General features: G+C 43.0%; 1 protein-coding gene across 6 annotated transcripts in view; it reads left to right on the top strand.

The window, feature by feature from the left end:
* Nucleotides 1-15074, top strand: part of usp9 (ubiquitin specific peptidase 9) — a 39578-nt gene that overhangs the window by 11152 nt on the left and 13352 nt on the right. For 3 of the 6 annotated variants that reach the window (XM_069663754.1, XM_069663751.1, XM_069663752.1), the window contains exons 6-33: nucleotides 842-1060; nucleotides 2582-2697; nucleotides 2808-3059; nucleotides 3159-3294; nucleotides 3388-3540; nucleotides 3800-3904; nucleotides 4004-4210; nucleotides 4300-4436; nucleotides 5118-5156; nucleotides 6385-6518; nucleotides 6637-6727; nucleotides 7284-7397; nucleotides 7503-7731; nucleotides 9708-9803; nucleotides 9945-10156; nucleotides 10379-10619; nucleotides 10821-10970; nucleotides 11183-11303; nucleotides 11423-11553; nucleotides 12274-12552; nucleotides 12655-12792; nucleotides 13016-13153; nucleotides 13480-13646; nucleotides 13748-13856; nucleotides 13972-14118; nucleotides 14285-14431; nucleotides 14523-14730; nucleotides 14823-15043. In XM_069663754.1, the coding sequence (XP_069519855.1) occupies nucleotides 842-1060; nucleotides 2582-2697; nucleotides 2808-3059; nucleotides 3159-3294; nucleotides 3388-3540; nucleotides 3800-3904; nucleotides 4004-4210; nucleotides 4300-4436; nucleotides 5118-5156; nucleotides 6385-6518; nucleotides 6637-6727; nucleotides 7284-7397; nucleotides 7503-7731; nucleotides 9708-9803; nucleotides 9945-10156; nucleotides 10379-10619; nucleotides 10821-10970; nucleotides 11183-11303; nucleotides 11423-11553; nucleotides 12274-12552; nucleotides 12655-12792; nucleotides 13016-13153; nucleotides 13480-13646; nucleotides 13748-13856; nucleotides 13972-14118; nucleotides 14285-14431; nucleotides 14523-14730; nucleotides 14823-15043 (4437 nt within the window). The remainder of the gene's footprint in view (nucleotides 1-841; nucleotides 1061-2581; nucleotides 2698-2807; nucleotides 3060-3158; nucleotides 3295-3387; nucleotides 3541-3799; nucleotides 3905-4003; nucleotides 4211-4299; nucleotides 4437-5117; nucleotides 5157-6384; nucleotides 6519-6636; nucleotides 6728-7283; nucleotides 7398-7502; nucleotides 7732-9707; nucleotides 9804-9944; nucleotides 10157-10378; nucleotides 10620-10820; nucleotides 10971-11182; nucleotides 11304-11422; nucleotides 11554-12273; nucleotides 12553-12654; nucleotides 12793-13015; nucleotides 13154-13479; nucleotides 13647-13747; nucleotides 13857-13971; nucleotides 14119-14284; nucleotides 14432-14522; nucleotides 14731-14822; nucleotides 15044-15074) is intronic. The other 3 variants (XM_069663756.1, XM_069663755.1, XM_069663753.1) reach the window with 2 other exon arrangements.

Raw genomic sequence — 15074 nt, 5'->3', positions numbered from 1 at the left:
GAGAGACAGCAATCAAGATGAGCCAGGAGGAGACTGTGGAGGAAACCTTGGATAATGCAACGGAGTGTATTCGAATTTATGTGAAGAGCCTAGTTCTGAAGACTCCAGCTTCTCCGCGATGTATTTCACTGCGTTTATCTTGCTATCGCGGTCGGAAAATGCCTGGGTCATAAAGTTGGGGTTTCTCTTCCCATAGCTCGATCAGGCATTTTTCCCATTCCTGGGTCCGGAAACCAGCCATTTTAAAGTTAAATATTAAACCTAAACTAAAGTGAGTGCAGACAGTTTATCGACATTAGAAAAAGAAAGTCGTGCGTACTGATGTTCCGCACGCGAGTATAGGCTTGTTGTCAAGGGAACGCACTCTCAGAATGTTGCGGTTTGTTGGGAAAAGGCGCACATTGGTCCGACTTTCCACGACTCCACCAAACCTGACTGGACATGACAAACTCAAACAACATCTGACAAACTCAGACAAGCATAAAGTGTCAGCACACAGTGACCCAGCTGTTGGTTGGAGTTGGTCGGCGTTTGTCTGGACAGTGTGCAGCCACCTTCAGGAGTTGACTGCAGGGTAACAGTTGAAAGCATGACTTGTATATTATTTCTCATATTTCCAGACACAGTGTATTAATCTAAAAATATTGGTTTTTAAGACTAGATTTTCAAGTTAAAAGGCAAACTTATCGTCAGGAAACCAGGAGTGGAAAACAACATTCCTGAGGACGGACATTTTCCAGTCAAGGCCTTTATTCTCCTTCTCACTCACTCATGATTTCTTTCTCTGCCTCTCACAGTCCGATGCTTAATATGCCGCTGTTTTGTTTTGTTGTGTTCACAGAGGTGCATCATCAATAACACACACCGGTTGGTTGAACTGTGTGTGGCCAAGCTCTCTCAGGACTGGTTCCCTCTACTGGAGCTGCTGGCAATGGCCACCAACCCTCACTGCAAGTTCCACATCTACAACGGCACACGGCCCTCCGAGACTGTCCCCGCCGGAGCACAGCTGGCCGACGATGAGCTCTTCGCCCGACCACCAGACCCACGCTCTCCTAAGGTGAATCACCACTGCAATTGTATATTACTTACCAAATGTATTTATGTCATATGATAAATGTTTAGGCGTGAAGAAAATTAGGAATAATCTTTTTAGAAACAGGCAGTTTCTTGGTCCAGACGAGAGCTAGTCTGTCTCTCTTCAGTCTGGACAGAATCCATGGAGTGGCATTTTAGTCTCACCCTGAGGGCCGTAATGAAACAAAGAGAATCCCTCTCTGGAGAAGCCTGATAATGAAAAATATGGGACTCACAGTCCATAAGACACTTAGTGCTTGTGTCAGGAACCAGATTGTATAAAAGAGAAGGAGGATACACTAGAGAATATGAATTTTACAGTGAAAGAGTGATGAATACAGCGTGGGCACAGGGTCAGTATGAACAGCACTGCAGCACTGCTAGCCTGTCTGCCTCTGCTGGCAGGGGGCCCAGGACTACTTAGGGTTCCACTGTGCAATTATGAAGTCAGATATTGCTACTGCTTTGTTTTATTAAGGTTGAAATCTTATCAGTCATTCCTAAATACTAAACGAGAATCCAAACTTTTTTTAAATCTTGAATGGATATTCTCATATTTTGCATGGGTTTCACATTTTTGGGTGTTTATCGTTCACAGTGAAAAAGTTTTTCCAGAATTACATTTTAGGTCGCCTCTGAAATGGGCTGTTCAGAACAGCTGCAGGTTTCTATGTAGAACCTTGCTTTTGCTTAAATCGACCAGTCATTCACCTCAGGCTGCCAACTTAGCCTGGCTGGGAACTCCTGGGTAGCTGCACTTGCTCCGGTGTACCGCCCTCCCACTCAGGGTCCGATTCTGACTTGTACATATAAGGCGACTAACCGTTCCTAGAGCAGCCATGTTTTCTACAACTTTGGCTCTGCATGAGAGTTACCTTTTTTTTATTTTCCTTTCCTTTTCTAATGGTCTTAACACTTTGTACTATTTTATTGTCCTGCTGTCTTTTATTTGTCTTAGTGTTTTATTGTGTTGTTTTAATGGCCTTTATGTTTGATTGTATAGCACTTTGGTCAACGTTTGTTGTTTTTAAATGTGCTTTATAAATACATTTGGATTTGGAGTAACTGTAGTGCGGCCGCTCCCCCCACGTGGGATCACACATGTGGGGGAGGGGCTACGCAGCCACTCCAAATACTGTCAGCCAATCGTGGCTAAGGTCCAACCTTCGAATGGCAAAACGGCTTGTTAGTTTCAGGAGGAAGGAGAGGCTCTGAAAAATAATGTATACAGTTTTTAAAATGAAACAAACTTTACCAACGTGATTCAAAAACTCTATGTCCCCTTAAGCTGTAATTTGGCTTAAAAAAAGAAGCTAAATATCACAGAATGAGAGGGAAGTCCATCTCTTATACTGTGTGTCTTCCTCAGTTCTTTGACTCTCTCTAAAATGAGATCAGCACTAGTTATGCGGAATAAATGTTTTTAAAGCTTGTAATTGTGAACTTGTCTGTGCATCTGTGAACTGCCTCAGTTAACATGTGTCTCTTGTTTTTGTCTCCACAGGGCTGGTTGGTGGACTTAATAAACAAATTTGGCACGTTAAACGGGTTTCAAATGTTGCACGATCGCTTCATGAGCGGCCAAGCACTGAACGTCCAGATCATCGCTGCACTTATCAAGTGAGACTTTTGTTTAAGAGAAGTGCACAATGTTCTTCAACATGTCAGTGGGCTCTTGTTGTTGTGCTTCCAAGTAAGTGTGATCTGATTTTGTCTTTCCTGCGTTACAGGCCTTTTGGCCAGTGTTACGAGTTCCTCACATTGCACACGGTAAAGAAGTACTTCCTTCCAGTCATCGAGATGGTTCCCCAGTTTCTAGAGAATCTAACAGATGAGGAGCTGAAGAAAGAGGCCAAGAATGAAGCCAAAAACGACGCACTGTCCATGATAATCAAGTCTCTGAAGAATCTGGCTTCTCGTGTACCAGGGCAAGAGGAGACCGTGAAGAATTTAGAGATTTTTAGATTAAAAATGATTCTTAGGTGAGAATAGAAAGAGCATGTTGTTATTTGAATGCAATTATCATCATGCATTTAATATATGATGGGATTATAATGTAATTAACTCTATTTTTTCACCAGGTTATTGCAAATTTCTTCTTTTAATGGCAAAATGAATGCACTAAATGAAGTTAACAAGGTGATCTCCAGTGTGTCCTACTACACTCATCGGCATAACCCTGAAGAGGAGGAGTGGCTGACCGCAGAGCGCATGGCGGTAAGCTAAGCTCCTCACTTTTGCATTTTCATCAAAGATTTCTCTGTAACTGAAATCCGCCTCGCCTTTCTGCGTCTCCTTATCTGACCTCAGGAGTGGATCCAGCAGAACCACATCCTGTCCATTGTGCTCAGGGACAGTTTGCATCAGCCGCAGTACGTGGAGAAACTGGAGAAGATCCTTCGCTTCGTTATCAAAGAGAAAGCTCTTACAATGCAGGATTTGGACAACATCTGGGCTGCACAGGTACACAGCAGTTAACAGTGTTTTTATTTAGATTATAATGATGAATTGTGCACTGTATACTGTATTTGCTTAAGGATTCTTATGGAGACTTTCTGTATTAGTTGAATAAGTAGTTCTGCATTAACCTAAAAAGTCTATCTTGTTGTTTGCAAGTTGTCTGCCTTGCAACTGCAGCTGATCCCAGACACTGCAGGGCTGGTGGTCATTAGAAGTATTTTGCTAACAAAACACTTTGGCTGTTTACTCTGTGTATCTGCAGGCTGGTAAGCATGAGGCCATTGTGAAGAACGTCCATGACCTCCTGGCCAAGCTGGCGTGGGATTTCTCCCCCGAGCAGCTTGATCACCTTTTTGACTGTTTCAAGGTGAGTAAGAGTAGTATTAAACACTTGAATATACATCACTTTAACTTACTGTAGTATCTGCTACGTTAACCTCTGGACTTGGCTGTTCATCCTGTGCAGGCGAGCTGGACAAATGCCAGCAAGAAGCAGCGTGAGAAACTGCTGGAACTCATCCGGCGCTTGGCCGAGGATGATAAGGACGGAGTGATGGCCCACAAGGTCCTGAACCTGCTGTGGAACCTGGCACACAGCGATGATGTGCCTGTGGACATCATGGACCAGGCTCTCAGTGCTCACATCAAGATATTGGATTACAGTTGCTCCCAGGTACATGTTGGGGTGTTCTTGGTGAATATGTTTAATGGTTAGTAGATTACAACATTTAACGCAAAATGCTGTTACATTTCCACTCACAGGACAGAGACACACAGAAGATTCAGTGGATAGATCGCTTCATAGAGGAGCTACGAACCAATGACAAATGGGTGATCCCTGCCCTGAAGCAAATCAGAGAAATCTGTAGCCTCTTTGGAGAAGCCCCTCAAAACCTCAGGTAAGGTCATGGTGAAAATGTAGTTAGCAACATATACAGAGGTGTTTCTAAAGTTAGCATGTATAGGGTGTTTAATAAGTATAGTAATGTATTCTGAACTATTGATATTTCTTTTGCACTTGATGCATGATCACTCGCAGGTAAAGCAAAGCACAGTCCTTAACAACTCCAAGCTTTAACGCAACCACATCCATCCAATCAGAAATGCCCACCTCTGTCTACAGCTAGCTAGTTATCGATGCAGTCTAGTAGCTAGCTTATTAAGTAAATGTTGAGTACATATAGTTTATTTTTATAAGGCTTTTTTTACATCAGACATTTTAAAGTGCTGTAGCAGGAAAAACCATTGGAAACGGATTCAGCCGTCATTAACGTGCTGTGCTTTTTCCTGCTCCAACATGTCGAAATGTCTGCAATAAAAATCCTATTTGTTGTAGCTGATTTCAAAGCATAGGTTTAGCGTAATTCAAAACGTGTTCTGTCAGTGAGTCAGTGAGAACTTTAAGTTGGAAAGGGAGATGTCAGTCAAGCATTAATGTAGCGTTATTATGGTAAATTTGTGGAAGTATTGTAAGATTGATTTGAAGTCATTTTGTTCAGCATTAATGGTAAAGCACTATTTTCATTTGAATTCTCTAGTCCATGTAGAAAAAAGTAGTATACATGCCTGTTGTTTTTCAGAAAGAAAATGCCAATTAACATACAAACGAACTTAGCGGGGTAAGTTGAGAGCTAATTCCAGGGTTCTACCTATTTCTGTGTTACGTCAAGTCTAACTTTCTCTTTGACATGTTTATGATGTATAAAAGATGTAAATCTCTGCCATGAATCCGCTTAAGCAATTCTTTCTTGGGTTTCATCTCAAATGACTAGTTCCTTATCTTATCTCCTAAGTCCAAAGTCCTGCACACATGTAGTTCAGCCAGGCAAGAGAAACTGTGTTAGAAAGCTTGAGTTTAAAGTTCCTATGAAATCAAAATAGATGTTAACAGTTATTTTTCACATGTCGTTTGCTGATTATTACACATTTGACAGGCTCAGCAATGACAAAAATGTCATTTTGTTAGGTTTTAGAAATGATACTTTAAATTAAAATCATATTCTCGATACACAAGCAAATGTCCATGACCCATCCTGCACATTTTTTTAGCATGCACTGAAACACTTTTCTCAGTACTGATCACACAAGCCACAGTGCACACACACAGAGTAGTCCTTTTATATATATAGGCAACTGCAAAACGAAACCAAAGGTCCTTTGAGATGCAGCCCATTCTTCCTGATGCCAGCTCCTTTCAGCACAAATCACTCAATGCAAAATATCAGAGGCATTTCATGCCTTGGATCCACTTATTCAAATTAATGCTGATGTTGTTCCTACTGCATTTGCATCTCAATATTTAACACGAGAAATGTAGTAACACTAGAATGTTTTGCAGATGCTAGTTTTTCTATTGAAAGGAATGTAGCCACTGCTATTGTGTAAACTGGAGTCATAATTTAACTGCAGCATCTTAATAAATCTGTGTGAATTATTTCTTATAATAACTGGGTATTGGTAAATTAATCTGCAGATTAACTTGTGGCTCTTTGCAGTTTGGTGGCTGGATAAACTGAATAATGAACAGCAGGCTCATTTTGTTCTTGAGTCTAGTTTTAAAGCCAAAAAATAAGTAAAAATAAGTGGAAAACAAGGCAGGAAATGGCTTTTATTGATATGACTTCTTCTGCTGGTTATTCTATGACAAACACACACACACACACCAATACACCAATAGCTGCTTTCTTAATGTCCCTGATAGAAACAAATGAGAAATCAGTCAAGCGATGTTTTCTTAATCTGAAATTTCCTCTCTGAGTGTAATACCAGATTAATTCTCTCTCTCTCTTCCTCGGATCCTTTTTTTCTCCTTTGCAACCTCCTCTCCTCCCGCTGTTCTCTCCTCAGTCAAACTCAGAGAAGCCCTCATGTGTTTTATCGTCACGACCTGATCAACCAGCTGCAGCATAACCACGCTCTGGTCACCCTGGTGGCTGAGAACCTCTCGGCCTACATGGAGACCATGAGGCAGTTCTCCAAAGGTACATTGTTGCAGCCAAAAATAGCTCCTGGCGTTTGTCTGATATTTTATAGATAGAGCAGTTGGATCAGGGATGTGCGCTGTGAGTAGTCTGACATTTAGTTTCTGTGCTTTTACAGAGGAACAAGCTGAGTTTGACCCCCAGACGGTCAGGCCAGGAAGCCGCTACAGCCATGTCCAGGAAGTACAGGAACGACTCAACTTCCTGAGGTACAGCATAACCTTAAACATCGAACACTCAAATTGTAGTTCCCTAAAAGCTGAAACTGCAACTGGGTTAAATATTCTACTTATTTTTTTGGCTTCTATGCCTTTATTAGGATAGGAGGACAGTGGATAGTGTTGGAAACAGGGGAAAGGAGAAAGGGGGATTACAATACACTAGGTGTTGATTTAACCGCTGAGCTAAACCGGCGCCCAAATATTCTACTTCTAAGTTAGCTCGCTGAATGAGAGTCTGTCACTGTCTGAGCAGGCAAGACACATAGACATGTAATGTAAGAGAAAATCTATAAAATGCTGTTCAATGTAAACCTACTACTCTTACTCACACACAGCCTAATGCTCTAGCTGCTTAGTTGAAGTGCCTGGTTCAGGGACAAGAGTGTGTAATTAGGGAGGAGGAAGTGGCTCCCAGTGACTTCACTGGCACCAGCAGTTACAATGCAAGTCTGGGACCTACAACGCGACCTTCACAAGCTAGTTTCTCTAACCTTCGGACCACCAGTGTTCACTATTGATTTTCTTTCATGTTTCTTTTTGCCAGGTTCCTGCTCAAAGATGGCCAGCTGTGGTTGTGTGCCCCTCAGGCCAAGCAGATCTGGAAGTGTCTGGCTGAGAATGCCGTGTTTCTCTGTGACCGAGAGGCATGCTTCAAATGGTAATGCTTGCTTTGATCTCTTTCTGCCTTAAATAAATTCCCTTACATTTATGAATCATCAAACGTTCGTTCTGAATGCCGTTTTACTTCCCTGCCACCCAATAGGTACTCGAAGCTGATGGGTGACGAGCCAGACCTGGATCCAGACATCAATAAGGACTTCTTTGAGAACAACGTTCTGCAGTTGGACCCGTCTCTGCTGACGGAGAATGGCATGAAGTGCTTTGAGAGGTTCTTCAAGGCTGTCAACTGCAGGGAGGGCAAGCTGGTAGCAAAGCGCAGGGCCTACATGATGGATGACCTGGAACTAATAGGCTTGGACTACCTCTGGAGGGTAAGGACACTTTGCAACAGGCACACATAAAGACATGTTTTTGTATATTTGGTAGTTAAAAGTGTAGCTTTAAGAAATTGAGGACCTTGAAAAGAGATCTCCGGTCAGCCACCTTGAGCACCACTTAAATCTCTTGAACTATCAGAGTTGTCTGAATTTAAAAGCCTCTGGTTAGATAAATATTATGTTTGCGTATTGCAGAGAGGCAGAGAGAGCAAAACACTTTGATTGGAAACACGTAGGCTGCTGTTCTGACTGCATGACCGTTTGCTATGTGAAAAACTTGATTAATTCAGCAGGATCTCTCCTGCCCTTAGAAATTTCCTGAAGACCTACATCTTTCGGGAGCAATTACTCACATAATGCGCGCTCGCTTTCTCTAGTTTTCTCTCCTACTTGCATGTTACTTCATGCATCTGAAAGCCTTGTGGCACTTTTGTCAGGTGGAACATTGCACTGAGCAGAGCAGGTGTGGGGAGGGAAGCGGTGAGAAGCTGTATGTTCCCTCAGCTCCTTCTGTTCTAATTCTGATTCAAATGCTGTTTTGTCCTTTATACAGCTTTCCTAAAATTAGATTAAAAGAATGGTGATAGATTTTCTGGTGGTATGGTATCCTTACACATCGCAATATATTGAACTGTAACCTCTTTAATGTGATGCGTATAGCCAAAACCGTACCAGAGCGTACATTAAAACAAGCTCTGAGGCACTTATTCTGATTTATTTGTATGTTGCAATGCATGAAAGCGTCTGCCAAAAGGAATTCATGTAATCGTTCAAATTGCACTGACAGTCTCTCTGCTCTGTGATTACTCTTCAAAGTGCGAGTCCTAAAGTTTTGCAAATGAAAGCAATAGAAGAAGAAGAAAATTTATTTATTCCGCCCCGTGAGGAAAGTAATCTTTTTACTCTTGTTGGTAATTTTTACACACCAGTGCTAATTTCATTAACGAAAATAATGACGAAAAATGTTCATCAACCATCTTTTCTCTATGATGAAGACGACACCATTGATAATAAAAACTCTGACGACACGAAAGTTTTGTTTTGGTTAACGAGACGAGACCGGACTAAAATGTTAGTGGTGGCTGTCGGACATATGTTCCCCCACTGTGCGTCTAATCTGTGAAAAATACAAGCAAGGCATTCCTGTAACTGGGTAACCTGGTTGGAGATAACAGGTATCACGAGGGTGGTCGTGAACTTTCTCTGTTAACCCGGGCTTTCTGCTTCAGGCTCTGTGTGTGCTCACAGAAAAAGGGGCATTTTACGCGCCATTTGACGCTTCCTCTGCACACAAAAAAGAGCGATTATCGGCTGTCTGCTTCAGTCACACTGTTTAAATGAGAAGCGGTGATGAAAAGTAATCTTTTACATGCTGTGTCCTAATCGCTCTTTACTGTGTGGATGAGCTGCTGAAATTCAAAGTGTTAATTTTACCTGAAGCAAACAAGAGGGACACTGGAGGGAGGTCATATTTTCTCAAGAGGGATAATGTTTTGACTACCATTAAGGAGGAATGACTAAAATGTGACTTTTTATTGACTAAAACTGGACAAAAATGTTTTGAGTTTCGTCGACTAAAACTAGACTAAAACTATAAAGGGTAAAAAGGACTAAAATGTGACTAAAACTAATAAGCATTTTCGTCTGAAGACTGAGACTAAATCTAAAATAGCTGCCAAATTTAACACTGTCACACACACAGAGCTCTGCGCATACACAGGCCGATGCAGAGCTGATGTGGAAAAATGTCACAGCTGCAGCGTTACATTTCTCCGAACAATTACGGGTTAGGTTCATGGCTTTCTGGTTTCCAGTAAATTGCAAGAGAAAAAGCACAAGTCCTCAGTCCTCGTGTCAGTGGCCGTAATGAGGCTGCCTTTTGTGTTACACCACAAGCTGAGAGTGTGACTGTCATGCTCATGTCCGTGGAGGTCAAAAGCACTAAAGTAAAGCTTTCTCCTCTTTTCCAGGTTGTTATACAAGGTAGTGACGATATCGCCAGCCGAGCTATAGACCTGCTGAAAGAGATCTACACCAACCTCGGACCAAAACTACAGGTCAACCAGGTACAGTGGCCGCTCTGCTCTGTAGAAGTTCAATCTGTGTTTTTTCTTCCCTCCTGTCCAGGTTTATCCAACGAATGCTGTACTGTTAAAAGTTCAAAGTACCTCGACTTCATCTGCTGCACCTGTTTTCTCTCCATTCAGGTTGAAATTCACGAAGATTTCATCCAGTCGTGTTTTGACCGTCTGAAGGCGTCCTATGACACCCTGTGTGTGTTAGATGGAGACAAAGACAGCATCAACTGCGCCCGTCAGGAGGCCATTCGCATGGTGCGAGTTCTCACTGTGCTCAAGGAGTACATCAATGAGTGTGACAGTGACTACCACGAGGAGAGGACTATACTGCCTATGTCAAGGTAGTCACAATGATGTCATACATTTATCATTGATTTCAATATGTTACTGTATGTCAGGCTGAGGCTTTGATATGAAAAAGAAAGACTCAAAGGCTTAAATTATGAGTTTTAGTTCAACAAAATAACAATAACTGCAACACACACACCGCAGTGAGCTTTTTAACAAACAAGATGGCCTGTCTTTACTCCCCTTAAACCTTCTTTCTTCCATTTCTCCTGCAGAGCTTTCCGTGGGAAGCACATCACGCTGATCGTCCGGTTCCCCAACCAGGGGCGTCAGGTGGATGATTTGGATATTTGGTCGCACACCAACGACACAATTGGCTCGGTTCGACGCGGCATCCTAAACAGGATCAAAGCTAATGCTGCGCATACAAAGATAGAGCTTTTCATTGGTGGGGAGGTCGTCGATCCAGCTGACGACAGGAAGCTGATTGGACAGCTCAATTTGAAGGACAAAACGGTGAGAATATTCAGACTGTTTTTCTTGGGCATCAACAAAATACTGCTTTACAGTTTATTAATAAGTAATATGAAAAATTCATCTTCACTATGGTGTCTACATCAAAAGAAATGTATATTTTGCAGCCAAAGTCTGTTGACACCATGGATAGTTTATTATCACTTAGAGCGGCATTAACTGGCTGTTGTATTTTTTGTTTAGCTGATCACGGCCAAGCTGACCCAGGTGAGTGCCAACATGCCCTCAAGCCCAGACAGCTCGTCTGACTCATCCACTGGCTCTCCTGGTAACCATGGCAACCACTACAGCGATGGGCCCAATCCTGAGGTGGAGAGCTGTCTTCCTGGTGTGGTGAGTTAAACAGATAATAAAGCAGCTGAGATATTTCCCGTTGATTTTGAATACGTTACTTGTGCCATGGTAACAAGGGCAGATCTTTTTGTAAAGATATCAACATCACTTCATCCTAATGTGCACACGTGTGTTCTGTGTTCTAACACCTGAATCAATAATTGTTTTATGTAAAAAGCAACACTCTCAACGCCCTCTGCCATGTTCCACAGATTATGTCGCTGCACCTGCGCTACATCTCCTTCCTGTGGCAGGTGGCCGATCTGGGCTGCAACCTCAACATGCCACTGCTTAGAGACGGTGCTCGAGTTCTCATGAAACTCATGCCCCCAGGTAAACATGCGCCTGTGCTCATCATAATACCCAGCCAGTTGACTTGATGAAAAGGGTACACCTACAAAGACTCGGACAAAGGCAATGTTAGCTCAACGGGCATGTCTCTGTTTCCTTAGATAACACTACAGTAGAGAATCTGCGAGCTGTGTGTCTGGACCATGCCAAGCTCGGCGAGAACAGCCTCAGTCCTTCCTTGGACTCGCGCTTCTTCGGCCCCTCACCCTCACAAGTGCTCTACCTCATTGAGGTGGGTCTCACTGTGCTTTGCATCACAAGTGGTTATCCTTGTTTTATTCATTGTTTTAAGTTGTTACTTTTTTTTCTCCTTTACTCCTTCTGCCTTTTTGTCTATTTTATTCAACACACTTGGTTTGGCTGGTTTGGATAAACGCTATACAAATCAGCCTACAGTAACGTTGATTGCAGTGAGGGTGGCACTGCAATGGCAATCACGATGGTGCATGTCCGTGACGAAGCGTTAGCAACAATCCAGTTTGTTTCCTTCGCTTAAAACAGCGAGGAAAACAGCACTGCAGCATATTGTAAATAGGAGATGTTGTAGCGGCTTGGACCCGGAAGCGGTTTAATACGGAGGTGTGACATCACCACTTGACAACCGAAATTTTAGCTAGATTATAGCGCCATCGTCTGGGTAAAATACCTTAACACAATAAAATTCTCTCTGCAATTTACACTGCTATATTGGTTGCACCGGTATAGGGTATTAAATGTGCATCTTATACACCAAATTTGACGGTAAATATGTGTCCTTTCTCCCAATGCAAAGTTAGATTATGATCTGGATAAATACAGAGAATAGAACATTTAAACTATGTGCCACATTTGAGAGTTGTGCGTTTGCTCAGCAAAGATTCCAAGATATACCTCTTATCTGTCTATTTGACCCATGCTCATACTTCCTGTTTAAGGTCTGTCGATCTTCACACTATTCTTGCCCATGTTCCAGGTTGTTTATGCTCTGCTGATGCCAGCTAGTGCCACTCTGGGCGAGGACGCCAGTGACTTCCAGTACAACTTCTTGAAGAGCGGTGGGCTGCCCCTGGTGTTGAGCATGCTCACCAGGAACAACTTCCTCCCATCAGCGGACATGGAGACGCGGCGTGGGGCATACCTCAATGCACTTAAGATTGCCAAGCTCCTCCTCACTGCTGTAGGCTTTGGGCATGTGAAAGCTGTGGCTGAGGCCTGCCAGCCCAATGCTGAGGGGAATATTCCTGTCTCACCGGTTAGACCACACGTTTAACTCACACGGAGACATACCTGCATGACTGGTTCCTTAATGGTTGGCTGCTTCATCTCTGACGTGTTGTCTTCTACTTGTGTACAGATTAATCAGGCCACTCATGACCAGGCCCTGGTGCTCCAGAATGCTCTGCAAAACATCCCCAACCCTGCCTCAGAGTGCATGCTGCGTAACGTAGCGATCCGCCTAGCCCAGCAGATCTCTGATGAGGTGACAGAAAATGTAAGAGAAACTTCTTTTCTTGGGTTTGTGAGATGGAAATCAATTACTTTAGATTTTTTATTAATATTATTTACAGGCATTGTATTTTTTATTTAATAAAACGCTGGTTGTACATAAAGATAAGAAGAGTATTCTAAGAAATGTGCTGGATACTGGATAAGTTATGTATTATTGAGTATTGTTTTCTGTAGTAATGGCTTTTATGGGAATATTTTTTCACCAGAATTTCTTCCAGGCATCGAAGTACATCCCAGACATTTGTGTGATCCGAGCGGTACAGAAAATAGTGTGGGCATCAGGCTGTGGTACAGTGCAGCTCGTCTTCAGTTCAAATGAAGAAATCAGCAAGATATATGAGAAGGTAAGTGGCCTTTGTAAGAGTTTTTTTATAATGTAGTCTAATAATTTTTGTTTCATTATAAGTGCATTAAAATGAACAGGAAACAGGAGCACAGTGAGTGACAGTTGTGCAGCGCAGACTTGAATAATAGATGCAGACTGCCGGTGAACTGCGGAGGAGGAACAGTTAAAGCTCGGTCCCCAAAGGTCCTAAGCTTTGAGCAAGTTCATCCGAGGGACAAAGCGCTTTTGATTGGCTTAGTGGACTTGCAAGGGATTAACAATTTAAAAATGGCAATGCTGCGTGTATTTCAGCGTAATATATTTCATCTTTCATTTTCTTTTCAGACAAATGCAGCTAAGGAGCCAGATGGGGAAGATGAGCAGGTGTGTTGCGAGGCCCTGGAAGTGATGACGCTGTGTTTCGCCCTCATGCCCACGGCTCTGGACACGCTCAGTAAGGAGAAAGCTTGGCAGACCTTCATCATAGACCTGCTGCTACACTGCCACAGCAAGTAAGTACGCAAGGATGTGTTCCAAACTGGAGACATCCTTGTCTTCTTCACTCTATAGTAATGGATATCATGATGCTGATGTTGTCATTCCTGCTCAACAGATCTGTGCGTCAAATGGCTCAGGAGCAGTTTTTCCTGATGGCAACTAGGTGCTGTATGGGCCATCGACCCCTCCTCTTCTTTATCACCCTGCTCTTCACTGTGCTGGGGGTGAGTCGTTGTCATTAGTCTCTCCCCCTTCTATTGTAAGCATGTAGAGCGTCATTATAGTGCCAGTCAACTCCTTAAAAGATCCTAATTTCAAATTGTCTTCTCCAACGTCCAGAGTACAGCCAAGGAGCGAGCCAAACATGCTGGAGACTACTTCACTTTACTCCGGCATCTTCTGAACTATGCCTACAACAGCAACATCAACCTGCCAAATGCTGAGGTGCTGCTCAACAACGAGATCGACTGGCTGAAAAGAATAAGGGTAAGACAGCTTTTTAGGTACATGTTCATTACCTGTTTTTAATACCTTAATTGTTTTTAGCCAATATGTTTTATTTCCCTTTGAAAAATCCAATTTGAAGTGATGTGTTATTTTTCCTTCAGAGTGTAATTAGGGACACGTTTAACGGTATGTTTTCATTAATTAGGATGAGGTGAAGAGGACAGGGGAGACAGGTGTGGAGGAGACCATCCTGGAGGGCCACCTTGGTGTCACCAAAGAGCTACTAGCCTTCCAAACACCGGAGAAGAAGTATTATATCGGCTGTGAGAAAGGAGGGGCAAACCTCATTAAGGTGAAACATACAGCCCATAAATAAAACATTTTATATGTGTGTTTCTCCCAGAAAATACCAAGAAATCATTCCTCTCTTTCTTCTTAATTAGGAGCTGATCGACGACTTCATCTTCCCTGCGTCTAATGTGTACCTGCAGTACATGAAGAGTGGGGAGTTCCCCACAGAGCAGGCCATCCCAGTGTGCAGCACTCCTGCTTCCATCAACGCTGGCTTTGAGCTCCTGGTGGCTCTGGCTGTCGGCTGCGTGCGCAACCTCAAGCAAATAGTCGACACCCTGACTGACATGTACTACTTAGGTATGGAAACACCAGTGCGGCAATTTCACAGAAGCATTTCACTGACTATTTGTGAATTACATCATGCATGTGGCTGTTGCTCCTCCCTCCAGGTTGTGAGACGCTGACAGAGTGGGAGTACCTGCCTCCTGTGGGGCCTAGGCCCAACAAAGGCTTTGTAGGTTTAAAGAACGCCGGGGCCACCTGTTATATGAACTCTGTCATTCAGCAGCTGTACATGATCCCTCCAATCCGCAATGGCATCCTGGCCATCGAGGGCACAGGCACAGACGTGGATGATGACATGTCAGGGGATGAGAAGCAGGAGAACGAGGTACATGGAAAGTTTGTGTTGCAGTAAAGCC

The sequence above is a fragment of the Semicossyphus pulcher genome, unplaced genomic scaffold, assembly GCF_022749685.1.
Source record: "Semicossyphus pulcher isolate SPU_LCO1_2020_fin unplaced genomic scaffold, fSemPul1.0.p SCAF_15, whole genome shotgun sequence".
In the NCBI taxonomy this organism is placed as follows: Eukaryota; Metazoa; Chordata; class Actinopteri; order Labriformes; family Labridae; genus Semicossyphus; species Semicossyphus pulcher.
Note: the sequence above shows the minus strand (reverse complement) of the source record. Positions and strands in the feature narration are given on the sequence as shown.